At 37.0% G+C, this 24,566-nt stretch overlaps 1 protein-coding gene across 3 annotated transcripts in view; it reads left to right on the top strand.

The window, feature by feature from the left end:
• IFT81 (intraflagellar transport 81) overlaps positions 1-24,566 on the top strand; it is a 67,850-nt gene that overhangs the window by 20,725 nt on the left and 22,559 nt on the right. For all 3 annotated transcript variants that reach the window (XM_069081698.1, XM_069081696.1, XM_069081697.1), the window contains 3 exons: positions 1,116-1,279; positions 2,637-2,732; positions 4,111-4,257. In XM_069081698.1, the coding sequence (XP_068937799.1) occupies positions 1,116-1,279; positions 2,637-2,732; positions 4,111-4,257 (407 nt within the window). The remainder of the gene's footprint in view (positions 1-1,115; positions 1,280-2,636; positions 2,733-4,110; positions 4,258-24,566) is intronic.

The following is a 24,566-nucleotide window of genomic DNA, read 5'->3' as shown; positions in this document are numbered from 1 at the left end:
GTCTGGATCCAACCTACCTTTCCAGGCTTATACAGAAGTTGTGTCCTTCATGAACTTTCTTGTTGTTTCCTATTTAAGCCCTCTTCAAATCTGTGCCTTTTCCCAGGCTGTCCCCCAGGCCTACAATTACCCTCTGTTCCCCTCTGACTTCCATCCAGGCCCAGTTCACACATCATCTCTTACACAATACCTATCCTGAATCTCCCTTCCCTTATCCCATCCCTGACTATAAGAATTATGTTGCATTTTCTTCTATATATCCATATTGTTTCCCACCACTAGATTGTAAGTTCTTGAGGGCAAGAACCATTTTAGGGGTGGCTAGGTAGCGCAGTGAATAGAGCACTGTCCCTAGAGTCAGGAAGACCCGAGTTCAAATCCAGCCTCAGACACTTAACACTTACTGGCCGTGTGACCTTGGGCAAGTCACTTAACCCCAACTGCCCTCCAAGAAAGCAAAAAAAAAAAAAGAACCATTTTAGATTTCTTTTTGATCCTTGGTACCTAGCACACTTTATAGTATATAATAACAGGTCTTTAATAAATGCTTGGTGAATGTATGAATGAATAAAAATGTAGCTTACTTGTTATCTTTTTGCATCATTTAGAATATAAACTAAGACTCTGACTTTTCTTTGTGGGACTGACTTTATAACTCTAAAAAGAGTGCCTAAAACTTGAATAAACATGTGAAACAGGAATAGAAGTATTCTTTGACCAGAAGTCACACTAGTATCCAAAAATTCCATTTGTTTATTTGTATATACCCTGGAACCAGCAGAGAAACAGTTTTCTCCTTTTCTGACTTAGAATTTTTTTTTAAACAGTGAAGCCAAAAAGAATGAACCAGATAGCGAGTATATTATTTTAAGTTTGTAGTTTCTTCCAGAAAACTTTCTTGTTCATTTGTAATTATTATCATCATAATCATCATCAAAAGCTCCTCTGTAACTAACTTTGTATTATACTTGGTTATACACTCACTGTACTGAATGATTTAGACATAATCAGGGTTCTCTAGGACTTCCTGTCTGAGATGGAGGAACTGGAGGACATCCTTGTGCCCTCTGCATTTTCAGCTGAATTACCCATTAATTTACTTTAATATTTTTAAGGTTTAATGAAGAGGCTTGAAGAGGAGATAAAGTTTAATTCATATATGGTATCTGAGAAATTTCCCAAAGAATTGGATAATAAGAAAAAAGAAATGCATTTCTTACAGAAAGTAGTTTCAGAGCCAGCTATGGGACATTCTGATCTCCTTGAACTTGAAGCCAAGGTATTACAAAATAAATCATTTACTTTTACTCCCTATCCCATCACATGCCCTCCAAAATCATATCCTGTCCCCATTTATTTTAGGAGTTTGTTTTATAAAATATCCCAGTCTTAACTCTTGAATCTTGGATCTATAAATTTTAGCATGAATGACAACTTCCTTTATAAGTAGTTGTGAAATGTGGAGTTACTTAATTTGTGCTTTTGTGTTATGAAGAAGATTGTGAAAATGAGGAAGTAATTTATCTTTACTTGAGAAGAGATCTTAATTTGTGCATGTGTATTGTCTTAAGATTTTGTATTTTAATATACACATATATATGTAGTGCAAACATAATTGGCATATTCAATCATCTTTTATTTACATTTTTGTTTCAAATAGCAATATTATAGCTAACTTTCCCTTCAAAGCTAATGTATCTGATTAGTTTTTTATGCCAAATACTGCATTATTAAAGTTTAAAACTGTAATTCTCAATGACATCTTTGATCATATTAGAATTTGAGGTTTTTAAGTAATAAACATTAATCAGGCAACATTTTCTAAGCAAATCAGTTGTATTGAAAGACAATTTAAACTTACAGTTTGCTATTGCAATACTTCATGACTAAATACCTTATAAAAAGAAAGAAACAATCATTAAAAAACCAGGCATATTTATGAGCCACTAAAAATAATGTATATTTCTGTCCTGTTCATCCTTTTAACTGACCTTAATTGATGAAATATCTAAAACAAATTAGAATAACATTTATTTATTCGGTAGAGGTTAGATTAACTGAAAGCCATGGCATTTTCATATGTTATTTATTACTTGTAAAAACTTTTAATATCTGGGCTCTGGACTTAATCAGATATAGTTTTCAAAGTTTGGGCAGTTTAAAATTTTTTTTAAATTCATGTGTTTGTATAAAATATATGTATGCACCAATTTTTTCACTAAAGATCTATAAAATCATCTTTTTATGAAATATAATAGTTAATAAATTTCATGGAAATGCACTGGATTGCAAATTCATTGTGATACAGTATAGAACAACACAATAAGTAATTAAAATTATGTTGGAATTAAACCACTCTTTCACTAAATACCCAGGGGTACATGAAAAGGTATTTTCTATATATAGCATGCCACTTTTTCCATTTAGGAAGGGGTTCTTCCTATTAAATCATTAACAGTATTGCTTCTTGTGTATGTGAATACTGCTAAGAGCTATAGAGTCAAAGAATAGTTTGGTCTGATCATATTTGGTTTGTGTAGTCATGAACTGTGTAGTCAAATGGATTCCCAGCCCAGGGAGACATGGGAAATCCTTCATCTCTCTTTCCCTTTTTTTTAACCTTGGATTTGTTTCAGATAAATGAAGTGAATACTCAGATCAATCAGCTCATTGAAAAGAAAATGATGAGAAATGAGCCAATTGAAGGCAAACTTTCATTGTACCGGCAACAGGTGAGGGTTCCAGCTGTTCTTAGTAGTCCTATCACAGAGCTGCCTTTAAAAAAACTCTGGAATGTGGTATCTATGGGTTTCAAGTGAGAAGGAAGTAAAGAACAAATGTTCTTTTTCAGTACTAATCTACAGATAAGAATTTGTAGAAAAGCAACAAAAGGTGTGTGCTTAAGTATGAAACGGAGTGTGTTTCCTGATAATGACAGTTTCCGTGGAGTCTGCCTTCTGTAAAGTCGTTTTTCTGCTTCTCTCTGTGATCATGAAGTTTTATTATGTTTTTCTTGAAGATTCCTTCGGGTCTTAAATTTTTCCAAAATGCAATGAATTAAAAACCATTATAACTTTTCCAGCTAAAACTTTTTTAGGTTAGTATGCATAAATAAATGCCAAAACTCATTATTTTAGCAACAAGTATTAGATTGTCCTCCACTGAAGTCCTACTGATGCCTCATGTGGCATTGATTCCCGAAGACCATGCTGGTAGAGCACAAAGCCTGGCATGTCTTGGGTTGTCTTCTGGAGGACCCCTTGGCTGATTGGGAAAGGCTTATCACTGGTTTAAAAAATGGTGAATCAGCCATAGTAACTCACACTCCTGGATACTAAGTTGTATCTGAATTGTGGTCTGGGTCAGTAGAGAAAAGACTCAGAGACAAAATCATGAATCCTTGATGTAATCAAGTACTTTTGGCAAGTGTGCAGCATTGTAGCTAACTAGAAAGAGCTTAAGTGCCTCCACTGGGTGGAGAACATTTTATAGCTTTGAATTTTTTGTTTTATTTGCCATGTCTAAGCTACCAAAGAAATCCCTCTAGGGACCTTGCAGCATTTTCCAAAAAGCTTGTATAAGAATCCTGGCTGCTATTGAATATTTTCAAAGAACTATGTGCACTATTCCATATATAGACAGTTTGCCAGATATTTTGACCTAGGATCGGTGTCTCATTTCGGGAAGTCTCACGATAGTTTCTAGCTGATACAAAAGTTGGCAGTTATGGGTACAAACAGAAATCAGCCTAGTAAATGCGTTGTCTAAATACAGTAAATCAGTGGTATAGGTTTTGAAACCTATATTTGGACTGTTAGAATTTAAATAAAATAGATACTTGGCAACATATTTCAATGTGCTTACCTTCTTAATTAATTGTATGTTATTTAGGTCAGCATTTAGTTTCTTTGTGTACTCTGATTTAAAGAACTAACAGCATATGGGGTAATCAAGAGTAACCTCTGTATTGTTCATTTATCAGATTATCCATAAAGTGACTTATTTTTACACGGATGATTGAATTGATTTCATTATCTGACTAATTTTATTAGTGAGTAATAAGACCGTGTTTTGTTGGATTTATGACATTAATATGCAATGAATACACAGGCATCAATAATTTCTCGTAAAAAAGAAGCCAAAGCTGAGGAACTCCAGGAAGCCAAGGAGAAGCTGTCCAACCTGGAGCGGGAAGTATCGATGAAGGCAACTCAGACCCGTGAGTTTGATGGGACTGAAGTTCTGAAAGGAGATGAGGTAAATACAGGGCCCTGGTTAGAGCTACTAATGCACTTGCCTTTCTAAGTTTGAATTAACCTAAAAAGCCAATTTATTAAAATAATGAAACTGAATAAAATAGTAAAATGTCATTTATGTACCTTTAAAACTAAAATGAAAGTGGATTCATGCTATTACTGAGATTTCCTGGCTATAAAGTAACATTCAGAAATTCATTGTTTCTTATGCTACAGTAATATTACATTAAATTTAGATGACACAATCTGTTCAGTCATAAGCTGGTTGATGGGCACTTACCTTTTCCCCACTCCTTTGTGACAAAAAAGTACTACTGTGATACTTTGGTATATATGGAGCTTTTCTTACAGCTTTGACCTCCTTGGGTGTATGGGCCCATTAGGGGGATTGATGGGTCAAAGAGTAACTTTTCTCAAATAATTCTCAATTATTTTTCAGACAGTTGGACCAGTTCATAATTGGATCAGTAGTTTATTGAGTCTGCCGTCTTAGTAATAGCTAACATTTATATAGCACTCACTGTGTGTTGGGCACTGTGCTAGGCACTTTGCAATTATTGAACCTTATAACAGCCCTGGGAGGCAGGTACTGTTATTATCCCCATTCTACAAATGAGGAAACTGAACTGCCAGAGGTTACATGACATGCCCAGGGTCAATTGCCCAGCTGGTAATGTGTGAGGCTGGATCGAAACTCAGCTCTTTCGGACTCTCAGTCCAGTACGCTATCCAATATGCCACCTAACTGTCTCTTTAACAAAAGTTAATTCAAAAAGTCACGTAATTAAATTCAACAAATGTTTATTGAGCACTCATTTTGAATAAAGTACTCTTTTGGATAGCCTTAGATTTTGAGATTGAAGGAAGGAAAGATAAGGGAGTGTTTTATGGATGCCCTTTCTCTTCTCCATAAATTAGGATGTGAACCCATTTACTGAGATTGAGTTAGGAAACTGATAATGGAATCAGTTTGTATAGTCACTGTAGGGAGTCATCAAGAAATAAATTGCCAAATAGTGAGGCTCCTCACTGAACTTAGCATCAGTTTATAATGGACTAAGTCACCCTGGCTTTGTTATTTTATTTCACTTCATTTCATTTTATTTCATTTTACTTTTCGGCCATGAGTAGCATTCTGTAAGTTGGAGCTGAAAATGTAGGTGGTGGGATTACCCAGGTCTGGGAATTATCAAAGCCACAAGGGAAGCTATTTTGGCAAGGTATTTTAGAGCAGTAGGAAACACATTAAAGTAACTGGTCATGGGGCACAGCAGGTCAGTAAGGCGATGGAGGGTTGGAGAAAGGGAGGAGCTGCCAGCTGCAGGTCATGAAGGACACACTGAGTAGGAGTGAAGAATCCAAAGATCAAAAGTGTCGCAGATTAGAGTCAGGAGGACTTTGAGATTTTGAGGGGATGGAGTGAGTGATGAGGTTCAAGTATGTCGGTAGATGTTGGAAGTGGAATGGAGAGAGGTCATTGGAATCAGAGATGAATATGAGGCAGGAATGTTAAAAGAATTAGAATGATGGATATCGAAATTGATGAGGATGAAGGGGTGAAGAGAAAGATTTTAAACCAAGAAACCTCATGTTTTTGCTTTGAAGATATCGAAGTTGGCAACATACCATCACTACTTCAAGATCAAATCAATTCTTAGTGCAATACCATTTTTCTCTTTAGTGCTACTAACTGTGATCCTTCAGCTCGCCTTCTGAGGTATTGAAGGAGTAGTATCCAGTGGGCCTAAGAAAACAATACTTGCTTAAAATATTTCCCTTTGACCTTTAGCATCAATGCCCATCTTTCCTGATGCTAAGAGAATATTTTTAATGATGTTTGGAAGATGACAGTCTGTGTTCTACGACAACCCTATTGTTGGGGGGGGGGCGGGTGGGAATGATTAATTGCCTAATAGAGATCCTGCCATCTACTAACAGTTTGCTCTTTTCCCACATACAGAAAAGTGCTGCACAGCAGTGGAGCCTTTCAAAGGCCCTGTGCATGTATGAGGACATGTTTGACACAGTGGTTATACTTCAGTAAAAGTAGACCATCTGCTGATGCTATAAGGCTTTTCTTTGTACTAGAAAAGGAGCTTTAAGCCAAGATATTCTATGTTATTTTTGAAAATGCATGGTAAACAGAAGTCCCTTAAGACTGGAAAAGGGCGAAATGTAATGCTCATTTATTTCAAAAATTAAAAAAAAAAGATGCCTCTGATTATTATGATAGGTAGAGTTGATTTTGATAGAATACCTAGACAGTTATTAGAACAAACCATCCAATAATCATTTGACAGTTAACTAAGAGAACAGAAAGTACTAGGGAGCAGTCAGTGTGATTTTGTGAAGAGCAAATTAGGATATGCCAATTTTACTTCCTACTTTGATAAGGTGATAGGTCATGAGGAAAATATGTGGGAAGCAAAATATGTATTATGTAATATATGATTTTCAGGAAAGTTTCTGATCTTCTCATAGTTTCAGCTACAACTGGGAAGTATGTTCTGTTCGGCTCTTCTTCAAGTTCTTATAGTTGGCTTAGTGAGTGTTGGCATGTGATTGATGTCCCACGGGGGTCAGTTCTGACAGCTAAGTTTTTACCACAGAAGACCCTGCCTTTTCTTAAGAAAGTGTAACATCAGGCTACCATGAAAGAGCCCACAGGCAGCGTGTGTGGATGATGTGAATAGTATCACAAATTGGATGGAAAATAAGGTACAGGGAATGAAAGAGAGGTCTAGTCTTAAAAGACTAAGAACCAGGGCATTTTGAATTTGGCAAAAAGAGAATCATTAGTGACCATAACCAGACTTAGGGGAGACATGATAGCTGGCTTCAATATTGGAAGGATAGTCATGTTGCAGGAAGGATTAACCCTATTCTGCTTGACCCCAGAGGACATAACTAGGAGTAGCTCCTCTTCCTCCTCCTCCCCCACCCCCGCCCCGGCCCAAAGGAAGGGTGACTTCTTGTTAGGTGGGCAGCAGGGATCTTCACAGAAAGAAAAGGTTGGACTCAGTGACCTCTGAGGTCCCTCCATTTATGAAATTCTGAGTTCCTGTGATTCTGGGAATATGTGTGAGTAAGAAGTATAGGGAATGGGGGGCAGCTAGGTGGTGCACTGAATAGAGCCCCAGGAGTCGGGAGGACCTGAGTTCAAATCCAGCCTTCAAATCCTTAACACTTACTAGCTGTTTGACCTTGGGCAAGTCACTTAACCCTAACTGCCCTGTCTTCCCCCCTCCAAAAAGCAAAAAACAAAACAAAACAAAAAAAAAAAAGAAATACAGGGAATGGATATTTGAGCTATGTCTTTGTGGAGATTAGAAACCAGAGGAATAAAAGAGACTGTACAGTAGATAGAAAATATAGCAGTAGCTAGGAGATAAATTACCTTGGCCCCTCATATTGCTATGACATTTACTATCTCTTTCTATTTGGAGCAGCTGTATAATTCCTCCTAAGTACTTTACCTACATTTACTATACATTGCCACCAATTCAGTGGGAGTATTTTGCTTATGTACTAGATTAACAGCTAGACCTAGACCTCCCGTGGAACCAGTTAGCATAGAGAAAGATCTTTTTCTTTTCAGTGATGTTATTTTGAAATAAAAGTTATAATTCTTACTCAAATACTTAAGTGGATCTTGGATATCATCAGTATGGGAGTTCCCTCCCATGATGTAAAGTCATGACCGAGGGTCCCACTTCTTCATGACATTGTGAGGGCACAGGTAGAACCCTTGCCATCCCACCTTGTTATCTCACCATTGCAATTAACCAAACCATTTTCCCTTCCTAGCATATAAACCCTTGATTACATACTTTATTCCTGTTCTTCTTCAGAGTTTCTTTGACTGTGTATTTCAGCTTGCTGAATGCACCTTTCCATTGCCTTCTGTGTGAAACTACCTTTCCATAGGAAATTTGGGTCATTAAAGGAACTTTGCAATTTCCCAATCCCATCTGCTCTCCTGTCTAATTCTGTACCCAACTCCTTGTTCATCTGTACTACCTGCCCCCCATATACATACTTCTGGATAAGCTCCATAGGGTATCCATCCAAATGCATGTTGAGATCTGAGCAGTAGATATTCTTCATCTGCTTGATGTTTCCTAGATGGATGACTGGATGCACCAAACTCCTTTGGGTGATTACAGATCTCTTCCAGGAGCCCCTGCAGTGTTCTGGGGCTTGACACAAGTTAGCTCAATGTCATCTCCAAGCAGGAGCCTCTGGATGATGTTACTATCCACAGGGACGCTGATGGATCTCCTCCACCCCAGCTCATAGCACTTAGTAGGCAGTTTATTAATTGTTTATTGACTGACCATTACAACGACGAATAACTTTAACAAACATGTCTCCCTATTTTATTCCTCAGCTGGTGTTTATTATTAAAAGGTCATTGAGCAGGGTTATTTCTTCCAAGGAATCTGAATGATTTTGATATATGTATATGAAACAGTTTGCTATACCCTCATCAAGAGTGTCCTTGATTCACACATATAGATGATGCTCATTAAGATTTTGTATAGATGAAAAAGTCAGCACGTGGGTCAGTAGTTGTTGTTCTAACTGTTGGGTTTCTTCAGCATTAGTAAGGTCTGAGTTTTTCCCCCACACTTTTTATATCTTTTCCCTCCCTTTGGGTACCTGGAATGTCTATCCTTCTATGCCTTCAAAACTGTCTCACTTCCATCATAGATCTTCTCTCTATTATTTCAATCTTAGTGCCTTTCCTGTCTTTTGTTTTCTTCAGTGACATTTCTTCCTTTTCTATAAGCACATCTGAGGTGCCGTCTTCGGGTCTCCAAGTATTATTCTGTTGTCCTTAATGGAAAAAAATTTTGTTAAAGTGATTATCCTAAATCTCTTCTGTTTTTCTTATTTGTAGTTCTTCCATTTTTAATCCCTTAATGCATTTGCAATGACTTTGCTTAGTTGGATGTCTTGCCAAATTTTCTTTAAACCTGTTTTGCCCTCCATTCTCTCTGCTTAATGAGACCGCTCATAATCATCCCTCATCCTTCTTAAGATCTCACAAATGAGCTTATCTTCTATCCCAGTGTTGCCTGTGGCATCATCTCTCTCTATTTGACAAGTAAGTCTGATGTTTGCTGACTAAGCCACGTTGTGGCTTTGTTGGTCTCATTGTGGAGGTTAATTTACATTGGTTAAATGACTATAAAATTACTTGATGTTGATGTCATTTTTGTTGTTCATAACTCATTTCTGAGTTTCAACTAGGTTGAATTAGTTCAGGAAGAAGTTGTTTTTCAGTTGTATACCATTATCTTTTTCGCATTCTTTTTTTTAAACTAATTCTGATCTTTGATGAGTTGATAGTCTTAACTGAACACTAACAGCCGACTCAAGAACAGTTCCTACATCATTAGCAAGTCTTTCTCTTTATTATATAATCTGTTTTATTCTCTATTGTGTTATTTGGTGTTTGTCACGTACCATACCACCAATTCTTTTCGTAATAGAAGTATTCATGATATAGAGGCATGAGGCTTTTGTATAATCGACAAGTCTTTCATCTCTCTCATTCCTTCTTCCTGAACTGTGCATTCCCATATATTCCCTCCCCATCCTCATCTTTATGTTGATTTAATTGGAGGAACTTGTCAGTTTTCTCATAGAATTTCTTGACTACTTTATCTTCAGCAACTAATGTTGGTGCATCAACTACAATTATTTTCATGGTAATCTGTTTGCAATATATATTATTAGTACCATAATATATGATGATCAGATATTCCACGAAATATTTCTTGCCTTTGGGAGTACAATAAAACATACTCTACCAACTCTTTTTTTTTTTTTGCTCTATGAACCATCCCTCCATTCAACTGCAACTACCTTCTTTCTTTTCATTTCATACATAGCATGCATATGGACAGCTAGGTGGTGCAGTGCACAGAGCACTGGGCCCGGAGTCAGGAAGACTCATCTTCCCGAGTTCAAATCTGGCCTCAGACACTTACTAGATGTGTACCCCTGGGCAAATTACTTCACCCTGTTTGCCACCATTTTCTCATCTGTAAAATGAGCTGGAGAAGAAATGGCAAAAGCACTCCAGTGACTTTGCCAAGAAAACCTCAGATGAGGTCATGAAGAGTCAGACATGATTGAAAAATCACTGAACATAGCGTGTATATCAAGATTAATATTGGTCATCTCTTCTAACAGTTAATGTTCACTTATTGGTCATTAATCAGTCAGTCAGTAAACCTTTATTAATGTGCCCTGGTGCAGAGGTGTCTGGTATCTGACATTATTTGTAGTTCTGGTCTGGTCACTGGTATCTGACAGGGAATCATTAGGATATAATGAAAAAATAATAATGGGGGAAAAGTATTGTAATGAAGAGACGGCTGGCCTGGTATCCTTTTTAAATGGAGGTTTGGGGAGAAGCTCGTGTTCACTCCTGCCCTCCAGTGAGGGGGTCCCAGGGGCAGAGGTTATTGAGGGGGTGTGAGGACCAAAGTTCCTGCAGTCTTGTAGGATGATGGCGTTCCTGGTGATGAGCTTTCCAGGCATGACAGAAGAATACAGAAGAGTGGACAAGAAGCTCACATTTTGAGTTAAATTAAATCATCAAATTAAAGTTTATTGATGATCTAGAAACTGTGTGCTTCTTAGCGCTTTCTGCTCTGTTGTGGCCCCTCTGCCGCCATCACCGCAGAAGCAAAAGAACCATTTTCTAAGTTTGCTTTGTTTTTGTTGGGTTGCCATGGCCAAAAATATCATCATCAGATGAGCCTACTTATGCCTCTCCATAGTTGATTCGGAAAACAAATAAAGATAATAGCTTTAATCGGTATTCTTGAGCATTTGATTTTAAAATATTATATAATATCAGAACTAAATTTTTAAAAATCTAGTGACTTTCTCACTGATATTAATTGCCATCCATTATTGCCTAATCTAGCCCTGATTTACTGTATATACTCATTGAAGAGATATCTTTTCAAGTTGTCCTCAGTTTCTTAGAGTCCGTTTCTTCCAAGGATGAGTTTGTGTCTGTGGTTTTATAGCATTTTCAAAAATGTTCGAAAATAGCTTTTCTCATCTGCCATCAGTTTCCTTTCACCCTTTGTTTTGTCTCCCTGACTCAAAGTGAATAACAGGAATCCCATTTATTTGATGCTTTAAGGTTTCTAAAGTGCTTTCCTCATCAAAACCCCAAGAGATGTGGAGTAAAGGTAATATTACCCCCTTTGTATGGATGAGGAAACAATTATAAAGTGGCCTACTGAAGGCCACACAACCATGTGGCTTCTCTACTCCAAATCCAGTAGTTTCTCCACTAAAACCTGGTCACTTCTCAACAAGCATCTGGAATGCCTCCTCTTTCTTTATTCCACAAGAGAAATAGAAGGGAAAAAAGAAAGAAAATATCTGACAATAGTGGTGTTACCATAAATACCTTCGATGTGAAAGAATTTCTCCTTCTTAAACTCATATTTTCAGCTTTTACATTTAAATTTTTTTGCTATTGGCAGTTATGGCTAATTTTGCCTGAATTTGAATTGAATGGTGCCTTAGGAAGCATAATATATGCACTTGCTTTTTTTATAGCGAATTTAAAATTATTTTTAAAATCTCAGCTATAGTGAGACATAGCTCTAAAAAACACATTAAGCAGAGCAGAACAAGATTTTTAAATAAATGAATAAAATGCCTTCTCTACAGTTAATTTCAATTTTCATGATCAGTACAGGTAGAGTTATTTGTGGCTGATTGTATAACTCAAGGAAGATTGATTAATGGGTTGGAGTCATCTGAGAAAGTTCTCTAGAGAAGTGTCACCCAGTGTTCCTCCTCTGGCCCTGGCCCTAGTCAGTATTTTTATCAACGATATGGGTGAAAACATAGGTTTAATAAATGGGGGGTGAATTCTAAGAGAATGAAGTCATGCTTACCAAGTTTTCAGGTAAAAGAAAGCTGGGAGTGATAAATACCATAGAAGAAACTAAATTTAGGCTAAAAACTAGCTGACACTGATATCGCTTTTAATGGTTGCAGAGCACTTTACACGTATCATCTCATTTGATTCTCATAATAGCCCTACACCATTGGTCCTATAGATTGTATTGTCCCCATTTTATAGATGAACTAATGGAAGCAAAGAGAAATTAAGTGATTTGCCTGTGATTGCCCAGTAAGTCATCAAACCCAGGTCTCTCCTGATTCCAAGTCTAGTGCTGCTTTCAGTACACTACACTGCTTCTGTTTGAAAATCCAGCCGTACAAGTATAGGACACTCATGCAGGGGTGGGGAGCCTGTGGCCTTGAGACTCTATGTGGCTCTCTGGGCCTTCAAGTGCATCCTTTGACTGAATCCAAACTTCACAGAACAAACCCCCTTAATAAAAGGATTTATTCTGTAAAACTTGGACTCAGTTAAAAAGCCGCTCCCAAGGACCTAGAGGGTCACATGTGGCCTCAAGGCTGCAGGTTCCCCACTCCTGGGACAGAGAATGTCTGGCATGGCAATTCGTGTGGGTTTTAGTTACCACAAATTTATTATAAGCCAGCAGTATGATGTAGCTTCTATAAAAGCTAGCATATTCCTAGGCTGTGTTCATTAGAAATTCAGTGTCCATATTATAGTCAGACTATATCTGTAGTAATATATTCAGTACATGTACCATGTTTTTAGAAGATTGCTGACAGATAAGACTTGTTCCAAAGGAAAGTGTCAGAATGATGAGGGTTCTGGAAACTCCTTTGAGATAAAGTGAATTTGGTGGAGAAAAATGGTGGGTAAAAGAATTGAGATTTATCATGGAGACGAAGGGAAGACAGGATCACTTTTTTCCCCCAAGGCTCTCATGTGAAAGAGGGAGTAGCTTTGAGTAGATTTGTTCTTTGTTGCCCAGAGCGCAGAATTAGGACCAAGTCAATATTAAGTTTCCATTATATACAAAAATGAACTGTTCCTACTCATCATCCTACTTATCATCATATATCTCTTCCCCCTTTTGTGGCTAAACTCCTTGAGAAGGTTTTCCACAGTGGGTACCTCCATTTCCTTTCCCCTTATTCTCTCAGTTCTCTAAAATGTGCCTCCTGACCTCATCATTCAAATGAAACTGCTTTCTCCAGGGTTACCCCTGATCTGCCAAATCCAATGGTCTTTTCTCAGTCCTTATTTCTTCTTGACCCCTCTGCAATCTTTTGCACTATCCCCCTCTTCTCTTTGATGCTCCCTCCTCTCAAGTTTATGTGGCACTAACTCTCTCTTGGTTCTCCTTCTGCCTGTCTAACCACTCCTCCTCAGTCTCTTTTGCTAGCTTTTCATACCCATTAACCATGAATGCTCCCCAAGGCTCTTCCCATCCCCCCATTTGCCTTTTATACTCTTTTACTTGGTGATCTTATCAGTTCCCATGGAATCAACTATTATCTCTCTGTAGGTGATTCTCAGATTTATTTGTCCATCCCTAACCTCTCTGCTGAATGATTTCTCACATCTCCAACTGCCTATTAGACACCTCAAACTGGATGTCCCACAGGCAGCTTAAACTTAACATGTCCAAAACTGAATCCATGATCTTTTCCCCCAAAATCTCCTCGTCCTAACTTCCCTATTATTGTCAAAAGCGCTACCATCGTCCTAGTCACCCAAGCTCACAACCTAGGTGTCTTTCTCAACTTCTTACTGTCTGTTACACCCATATCTAATTACTCGTCGAATCCTGGCATCTCTACCTTTATAGCATCTCTTATATGTGGTCCCTCATCTCCACTAACACTGCTACCACTCTAGGCTAGGCCCTCATGACCTCAACACCTAAACCATTGTAATAGCCTGCTGGTGGCTCTGCCTGCCTCAAGTCTGCTCCCACTCCAGACTGTCCTCATGTAGCTCTCAGATTGTTCTTCCAGAAGTACAGGTTTAACCATGTCATATATTCTCCATCCAATAAACTGCAGGGGTAATGTGTTACCTCTAGTATCAAATATAGAATCCCTGTTTAGCTTTTAAAGCCCTCTATAACCAGACTCCTTCCTACCTTTTCAGTCTTCTTATACCTTACTTCCCACCACATGCTCTGAGATCCAGTGATCCTAGCCTCTTTGCTCTACCTCGCACTCCATCTCTTGATTATGAGCATTTCCTCTGACTGTCCCCCATGCCTAGAATGCTCTCCCTCCTCATCTCCACCTCCTGACTTCCCTAACTTTCTTTAAGTCTCAGTTAACACTTCACCTTTTCCAGGAAGCTTTAATCTTTGTGCCTTTCCTCTGAGATTAGTTCAGACTTACCCCAGATATGTCCTTTTTGTCCATAGTTGTTTGAATGTTGTCTCTCCACCTTAGGTTGTGATCTTGAGAGCAGGAGCTGTCCCTTGTCATTTTTAAAAATCTCCAGCCCTTAACAGAAAGTCTGGCATGTAGTAGGCACTTAATAAATGACTGAATGACTGACTCAGGGAGTTTACACTCTGAAGGGGCCTGTAGCATGAGCTTGGGCATAATGCAAGGTCAGAAGTGAAGGGGGTAAGGAAGAGGAATATTTGAGAAGGGAAAGGACACACAAAATTGGGGAGATCAGAGGAGGCCACACAAACTGCAGAGGTGGGAGAACAATGGAGCCTTTAAGGAGGATGGGGAGTCTGAAAGACTGAGATCCAGGATCCCAGAGCTGGAAGGAACTGCCAAGCCTGGCACCTTCCTCTCACAGATGAGCAGACTGAGGCCTCCCACAGAGAGTATGTGCCAGAGCTGGAATTTGAACTTGGGTCCTACCTCGAAATCCAGGCCTCTTTTCACTACAACTCATGGATGAAGAGAAGATGTGCCACTTTTGAGAGAAGGCCTCTACGTTGAGTCTGCGTGAAACAACTAGAAACCTAGTTGGAATGAAATGTAGAACGTGGGAAGAGAAGGATGGAAAAGTGGATCAGAACCAGACTAGGACTAGTCAGTAGTTCAGTTTTTTACTGTAGGGATCTTAGAGCTACTGAAGGCTTTTGAGCTGGGGGAGTGGCTTGATTAAACCTGTACCTGAGGAAGAATTGCTGGCAGCATTGTGGAGGATGGATTAGAGAGGGGAGAGATCAGAGTGGGAGAGAGCAGCAACTAAAAGTTACGAGGCATAAGTTTAGCCTTCTAAATCACTTGAATTATTCATCCCCAGAATGCTTCATCAGTAATGAGCTCCTTTTCACTGGGAGCATTCAAGTAGAGACCCAAGCATGTTGTAGAAAGTCTCTCTCCATTAGGTTAGAGCTTGGGGTCTGAGGCCTCTTGTGAGGATTTAGAAATCAAGCCCTTAAGTTTTAATCTTGGCCCAGTACTATAACTGCTTGGTGGGAGCCATTTTCTCCCCAGGTTTCTCCACATCTCTGCGTTTAACGATTTCTTTTCCAAACTTCTCACTCCTAACAGTGCTGCCCTTGGGACTTGCCCTGCCCTGATGTGTAGCTCAATGACTGTCTTGAGGATTCTTTGTTCTAGTAGCAGGAAAACTGGGCTATGAATCAGGAGGCCCTGGTTCTGCTCTGGTCTCTAAAACCAAATTGGAGAAATTACTTCACCTCTCTGCTCTCATGTCCTCATGTGTAAAATGAGGAGGGGAGATTCAGTGTTTTCCCTTCTCCCTTCCATCTCCATTGTTCTGTGGTCAGTTCCTCTCTTGGCAGTTTCTCCAGTGAAAAGGTCAGTCCTAGCCTGTTTCCAGTAGACTGATATGAGATAACATGTGTACAGCATTTTGCAAACACTAAAGTGCTATGTGAATGCCAGCTATTATCATTAACATTGTGATTATTGGCATTATTATTACCACTTTCTCCATGATCACAAGGTATTTCTACTATCAGTAATAGCCAAGTTAGTTTAAAAAAATGGTTATTTACATCAACAGCAGGTGGTTGACCAGTTTTGTTATATAGCAGATGACAGAAATTCTAGTGCAAAACTGTCTGCCAGGTTGTGAAATCTTTACAAAGGGTTTCCGAGGGACGGCGAGCCCAGGGGAAAGCTGGCAAGCATAGTGGCAGCTGTCAGATCCCAAAAAATTAGAAATCAAATTTTGACACTTGAAAGGAGAGATGGTTCAGTTACAAGTGATCTCTGGGTAAACCTTTGATATTTTTAGATCCTTTCAAATCATATTGTGCTCTTTAGCATTCACAGCAGGGCCTAGCGGCCCTAAATATTCCTGAGAGTTGGAACAGAATAGAATCAAAGTAAATTTGACTTCACTTGATGAATTTTAAAGTAACGTATTAAGCAATATAGTCCAGGTCACACTGTAATTTTAAAATTAAGGTTTGGGGAGAATTTTGCTTTTTCTTTTCTTTCTGGAGAGCTATTTGTTTTGTTTGCCAGAATTGTTTTAAGCTATACAAGAAATCTAGCAACAGCTGGTGGTGTTTTGATTTATATGGCAATACAAAGGCCTTGGATGATAGTGTGAATACGTTTCAGAGGAATGTCCCAATCCAGAGTTCAGAAAAGGACAGATTTCTCAGTACACCCGATCCTTTTTCATGGATCATCCAACAGTAGCCGTGTTTAGTGACTCCTCTACCATATGTACTGTTTATATTTGGCTATCTAATGCTCATCAAACGTAAAATACAATACAGATAGGAAAAGGTCAGAATGGTATTTATCTGGTTGTATGGTACCAGTTGGGGTAGGTGACTTAAAAGAATACTATTTTGGCATGAAATAATTGAAGTATGTTGGCTGATCCCAGAGCAGGCCTTCAGGAGTCCACATGATTTATTGGAGGGTTTTTGATGCTAACAAAAAAAGATGGTTTTTTCATTTTCTCTTGAAGTCTAGGATCAAAAAGAAAAGATACGCTATGACGAGAGGAAGAAAATGCTTTGTGCATTACCCATACAATTCTAAAATAGACTTTGATATTTGTCCTTGGCTTATTCTTATAGGTTTCTTGGGCTTTTAGAAAAGTAACATTATAGTATAACTGACATAAGAATAGAGTCTAATTAAAAAATGGAAACCCTGCACTGACTGGCTAGAACACAGGGCTGAAGGCAGGAGTAATAGCTTATCTCATTTTTCTTTCTGATTTGTATAACCTTGGATGAGTCGTCCTATTTTCTCTTTACCTGTTTCCTTCTATATAACATGGGAATACAGCTATTTTTAGCACTTTGTGATTCTGAGATAAACAGTACAAAATATATTATTATACCCTTGTCTCTTATATGCCTGTATTCAACCTTACAGTTCGTTTCTATGGAAATAGCAACTTGTCACATTAGAGATAAGGTAGGAAGTTTACAGAAGGGGCAAAGAGCCTTTTTTCCATATGAATATCCACAGTGATAGCTACCTAGAGTAGACACTGTGATGTCTAGATAGATTTGAAAAGTAGGCCTAATATTTGCTTTTGGAGTGGATATTTAGATAGTACTGAAGAAAACAAGTGGTTATATATGGAGACAGCCTGCTCGTGTGCGTTAAAACAGCGGGCACAGAGATTAGTCATTTCTGCCAAAGGCTCTATAAACACATTAAATGGAAAGAGAAGGAACACTACTGTCAAACTCCTAGAAATAATAATAAATACAAAGAAACAGATTCTATAAAATTGTTACTGAAGTGAGAAGTTTGCACTAAAAAGCATTAATTCATTATTGAAACCAAATTTCTGCTATATTTCAGATATAAAATGCAGCTTCCCATGCTTGAATGCTCTCTCAGCATGCTTTGGTATGGATTAAAACATTAACTTTTTTGACCTCAGCATCTGGCATGATAACTTTGTAATAAAACACTGTCCAACTTATTAGCAATACATACTATAATGGGCCCTCCTAGCCAATGGCAAACTTCCTAGAAAATACTTTGCGGTTCATATTTAATGAATAACTTACTTGATTTGACCAACTTGACAGCTTGCCCTAATATTTTTTTTCTCTTTTAGTGTAGCAAGAGGTTATTCTTTGGGTTCTGTGCTAGACTTTGCTGGTCTATGTGATTTCTTATCATCTTCTGATAATGATCCCAGTGGTTTGGTCCAAAGGAGACTTCTCAGAGCTTCACTTCATTCCACCTTTGAATTGCTTGAAAATCTTTTATTACTTTACTATTTGGACTAACTAAACAATCACCATCTACTTAACTCCTTGCACATACTTGCATTAACCTTAAGACATTCAGAAGCTGCTAACATTGTTAATCATTATTTTCCATATTCTATTCAGAGCTCAGATATACTTATATCTAATTTAAAGGCTATAGTGTATACTTTTATTTCAGAAAAATAATATTCTTCCTAAAATTTGACAGTGTCACAGGGGTGGGGAACCTGCAATCCAAGTGCAGCCCTTTTATTGGATTCAGACAAAGGGCCATACTTGAGGACCTAGAGGGCTACATACAGCCTTGAGGCCTCAGGTTCACCACCCCTGAATACTTTTTTATACTAAAAGTATACTAAAGTACTTTACAAAATACTTTGTAGCTGTATGCAAGAATCAGTTCCTGAATTGATCCCTGTGTTATGTTACATCCCTTCCTTGTAAAAGTTCAGGATAATAAATAAATGTTTTCTACACTTAAAGTTCAGGAGATCATTATGGAGATGGAATTAATTATCCTCTTAGAGTATTAGGCCTTTAAAATGTTGACTTTAAGTTACTGTAATGTTATATCCATTAATTACTAAATGAAATCACATGAGGATCTATGCCAGTTAAAATACCATCATCTTCACTGCATAGAACTGAGTAATCCAAGTTCTTACTATTTGACAGTTGTTTCAAAACTTTAATACCTTATAATATGTATCATGTGTATTTTTGAAGACTGATTTTAGAAGCAGATGATGAACTGACAACTTGTTTTAGTATTGAAATGTACATATGAAATGCTACTTATTCTGTGATGTGCAAAAACTTTTTAATTCAATGTAATCAGAATTACCCTTTTTTACATCCTGTAATGTTCTGTGTCTCTTGTTTGGTCATAAATTCTGCTCTTATCCATAAATCTGACAAGTAAAATATTCCATCCTCACCTACTTTGCTTATATCGTCCTTTATGTCTAAACCATGCACCCAGGTTGACCTTATCTTAGTACGTGGTGTGAGTTGTTGGTCTGGACCTAGTTTCTACCAAACTGCTTTCCAGTTTTCCCAGCAGTTTCTGTCAGAGAGTGAGTTCAGATATCAAAACCTTTGATCTTTGGGTTTATCAAACACTAAATTATTATGGTCATTTACTACTGCGTATTGTGTACTTCTTCTATTCCACTGATACACCATTCTATTTCTTAGCCAGTACCAGATTGTTTTAAAGATCACCACTTTAGAACAGAGTTTGAGATCTGGTACTTCTTTAGCCTCCTTCCTTCACATTATTTTTTCGTTGATTTCCTTGATATTCTTAACCTTATGTTCTTTCAGATGAATTTTGTTATTTTTTTTCTAGCTCTATAAAATAATTTTTTGGTAATTTGATTGGTATAGCCTTGAATAAATATATTAATTTATGTAGAATTGTAATTTGTATTATATTGGCTCAGCCTACCCATGATCAATTAATACTTCTCCAGTTATTTAGATCTTTATTTGTGTGAAAAATGTTTTGTAATTGTGTTCCTCTAGTTTGTGGGTTTGTGTTGGCAAGTAGACTGCCAAGTATTTTATATTGTCTGCAGTTATTTTAAATGGAATTTCTCTTTCTTTTTCTTCCTGCTGGACTTTGTTGGTAATATATATAGAAATGCTGACAATTAATTTGGGTTTATTTTATATTCTGCAACTTGGGGCAGCTAGGTGGGGTAGTGGATAGAGTGGGAGGCCTAGAGTCAGGAAGACCTGAGTTCAAATCTGGCCTGAGACACTGTGACCCTGTTTGCCTGGATTTCCTCATTTGTAAACTGAGTTGAAGAAGCAAACCGCTTCATTATCTTTACCAAGAAAACCCTAGATGAGATCACAGAGAGTTGGACCCCATTGAAACAAATGAACAAGAAAAACAAAAAAATCTTTGCTGAAGTTGTTCATTATTTCAGCTGCTTTTTCAGTTGATTCTCTTATATTCTCTAAGTATACATCATATCATCAGCAAAGAGTGATAGTTTTATTTCCTTGTTGCCTATTCTAATTCTTTCCGTTTCTTTTTCTTGTCTTAATAGTATAATTAGCATTTCTAGAACAATATTGAATATTAGTAGTAATGATGGATATCCTTGCTTCACCGTCTGAATTTATTGGAAATGCTTTTAGTTTAGCCCCATTACAGATAATGCTGGTTTTATATCAATAGATAACTACTTCTGATTTTAAAGAAAGCTCCGCGTATCCCTGTGCTTTCTAGTGTTTTAATAAGAATGAGTGTTGTATTTTGTGAGAAGCTTTTTCTGCATCTGTTAAGATAATCCTATGATTTTTGTTGGTTTTGTTTACTGATATGATCCCTTATGCCAATAGTTTTCCTAATATTGAACCAGTCTTACATTCCTGGTATAAATCCCACCGGCTTACAGTATATTTAATAGTATTTTATTTTTCCAATCACATATGGAGACAATTTTTAACATTAATTTTTTTTAAATTCTGAGTTCCACATTTTTTCCCATCCCTTCCTCCTCTCTCCATCCCCAAAAAGGTAAAACTTCTAAATGAGTTTATATGTGTGCAATAATGTAAAATATATTTTCATATTAGTTATGTTGTGAAAGAAGAAGCAGACAAAAAGAAAAAAACACAAAGATAAAGAAAGTGAAATTAGTCTGCTCTGATCTGCATTGAGACTCCATCAGTTCTTTCTCTGAATATGGATGGCATTTTCTATCATGAGACCTTTGGAATTATCTTGGATCTTTGTATTGCTGAGAAGAGCTCAGTTATTCATAGCTTATCATCACACAATGTTGCTGTTACTGTGTATGTACAGTGTTCTCCTGGTTCTGCTCACTTTACTTTGCATCAGTTCACATAAATCTTTCCAGTTTTTTCTGAAATTGTCTGCTCATCATTTCTTAGATCATAATAGTTTTCCAATACATTCATATGCCAACTTGTTTAGCCATTCCCCAATTGATAGGCATCCTTTCAATTTCTAATTCTTTGCCACCACAAAGAAAGCTGCTATAAATATCTTTGTACATGTAGGTTCCTTTCCCTTTGGGATACAGACGTAGTGTATGTCTTTGTGATACATTGCTGTAATGTCCTTAAATTTTATTTTAAAATTTTCCTTCAGTATTCATTAGGAATAATGGTCTATAGTTTTCTTTCTCTGTTTTTGCCCTTCCTGGTATATTTATCATCACCATATTTGTGCCATAAAAGGAATTTGGTAGGACTTCTTCTTTACTTATTTTTCCAAATAGTTTATATAGTATTGGAATTAATTGTTCTTTAAATGTTTTATAGTATTCACTTGTGAATTCATCAGATCCTGGGGATTTTTTCTTATGATGACTAATGACTTTTCAATTTCTTTCTCTAAAATAGGGTTAAGTATTTTATTTCTGCTTCTGTTATTCTGGGTAATTTATATTTTTGTAAATACTCATTCATTTTGCTTAGATTATCAGATTTATTGGGCATATACTTAGGCAAAAAAAGCTCCCAATAATTGTTTTAATTTCATCTTCATTGGTGATGAATTCACCCTTTTCCTTTTTGATACTAGTAATTTGGTTTTCTTTGTAAAAATAAAATTAACCAATAGTTTATTTTTATTATTTTTTTTTCAATAAAAACCAGCTCCTAGTATTATTAGTTCAATGGTTTTCTTACTTTTGGTTTTGGGTAATCTCTTCTTTGATTTTCAGAATTTCCCATTTGGTGTTTAATTGGGATATTTAATTTGTTCTTTTTCTAGTTTTTTTTTTGGTTACATGTTCAATTCATTGATCTGTTCTTTCTCTGTTTTATTGATGTAAGCATTTAGAGATACAGATTTTCCCCTTATTACTGCTTTGGCTGCATCTCATAAATTTTGATATTTGTTGTTTCATTGTTGTCATTTTCTTTAATAAAATTATTCATTGTTTCTATGATTTTTTTCTTTGACCTACTCATTCTTTATTATTAGATTATTTAGGTTCCAAATTTTATTCTGTGTTTCCACAGCCCTTTATTGAATACAGTTGGTTTTTTTTTAAGCAATTGGGGTTAAGTAACTTGCTCAAGGTTACACGGCCAGTTATTTCTGCATGTGGTGCTAAGTATCTGAGCCCGGATTCGATCCCCAGGTCATCCCGACACTGGGGCTGGTGCTCTTACTCGCTGAGCCACCTGGCCGCCCCTTGAATACAGTTTTAATTGCATTATGGTCTGATAAGTATGCATTTAATATTTCTGCTTTTCTCCATTTGGTGACCTAATTCATGGTAAGTTTTTGTGAAGGTGCCACGTTCAGCTGAGAAAAAGGTGTTCTCTTTTCTATTCCCATTCAGTTTTCTTCAGAGATCTATCATATCTAACTTTTCTAAAATTCCGTTCATCTCCTATTGTTAGTCTTATAGTTAGATTTATCCAGTTTCAGAGAGGGGAAAGTTGAGGCCCCCTATTATTATAGTTTTACTGTCTATTTCCTCCTGTAACCCATTTAATTTTTGCTATACCATTTGGTGCATATATGTTTAATATTGATATTACTTCATTTTCTATCATACTGTTTACCAAAATGTAGTTTCCTTGTTTATCTCTTTTAATTAGTTTTATTTTTGCATTTGCTTTGTCTGAGATCATAATTGCTACCCCTGCTTTTTTTTTTTACTTCAGTTGAAGCATAATCAATTCTCCTCCAGCCCCTTATTTTTGCTCTGTGCATTTCGCTGTTTCAAATGTGTTTCTTGTAAATAAAAATTGTTGGATTCTGGTTTATAATCCATTCTGCTATCTGCTTCCATTTTATGGGTGAATTCATCCAATTCACATTGTATGATTATTAACTGTATATTTCCCTCCATCCTGTCTTTTTCCCCATTTATTCTCTCCTCTCTCTCTCTCTATCTCTCTCTCTGTCTCTGACTCTTTCTCTCTCTGTCTCTCTCTCTCTCTGTGTCTCTCTCCCCTTTCTCCTCCCCCATCCCTTCTCAAAAGTTTGTTTTGCTTCTTACCACTGCCTCCCTTGATCTGCCCTCCCATCTATCAGTCCTTATTCCCCTTCTATAGATTTCCTTACCCAGCTGAGTGTATTATTATGAGCCAATTCCAATGAAAATAAGGTTCAAGCATTTCCCACCACCCCAAACCCCCATCTTCCCCTCCACTGTAAAAGCTCTTTCTTTTATACTTCTTTTATGTGAGATAATTTTCCCCATTCTTCCTCTCCCTTCCCTCTTCTCCCAGTACATTCCTCTTTCTCACCTCTTAATTTTATTTTTTATAATTGTCCTAACAATGATAAAGTTCTTAGGTGTTACAATTATCATCTTCCCATATAGGACTATAAACATCTTAACTTTTATTGGTTCCCTTATGATTTTTCTTTCATATTTACCTTTTTATGCTTCTCTTAAATCTTGTATTTGAAAGTCAGATTTTCTATTCAGTGCTAATCTTTTCATCAGAAATGCTTGAAAGTCCTCTATTTCATTTAATATCCATTCCCTCCCCCCAAAAGATTATACTAAGTTTTGTTGGATAGGTTACTCTTGGTTAATCCTAGCTCCTTTGTCTTCTGGAATATCAAAGCCCTCTAATCCTTTAATATGGAAGCTGCTAGATCTTATGTTTTCCTGACTGTGGCTACATGATATTTGAATTATTTCTTTCTAGTTTGCATTATTTTCTCTTTGTCCTGGGAGCTGCAGAATTTGGCTGTTATATTCCTGGCAGTTTTCATTTTGGGATCTCTTTCAGGAGTTGATTGATAGATTCTTTCCATTTTTATTTTACCCTCTGGTTCTAGGATATCAGGGTAGTTTTCCTTGATTATTTCTAGAAATATATTGTCTAGGTTCCTTTTTTTATCATGGCTTTCAGGTAGTCTAGCAATTCCTAAATTATCTTTCCTTATTCTGTTTTCCAGGTCAGTTGTTTTTCCAATGAGATATTTCACATTTTCTTCTATTTTTTCTTTCTCTTGATTTCATTTTGTTGCTTGTGTCTCATAGAGTCATTAGTTTCTACTTGACTAATTTTACCTTTTAAGGGATTATTTTCTTCTAGTATTTTTTGTGCCTCTTATCAAGCTGTTGACTCTGTTTTCCTAATTTTCTTGTGTCATTCTCATTTCTTTTACCACTTTTTCTCTGCTTTCCATATTTTATTTTTAAAATCCTTTTTTGAACTCTTCTAGGAGTTCATGTTGGGCTTGTATCCAATCCACATTTTT

The sequence above is a fragment of the Petaurus breviceps genome, unplaced genomic scaffold, assembly GCF_028583685.1.
Source record: "Petaurus breviceps papuanus isolate PSGF00001 unplaced genomic scaffold, PetGlider_PUasm1.0 99, whole genome shotgun sequence".
In the NCBI taxonomy this organism is placed as follows: Eukaryota; Metazoa; Chordata; class Mammalia; order Diprotodontia; family Petauridae; genus Petaurus; species Petaurus breviceps.
Note: the sequence above shows the minus strand (reverse complement) of the source record. Positions and strands in the feature narration are given on the sequence as shown.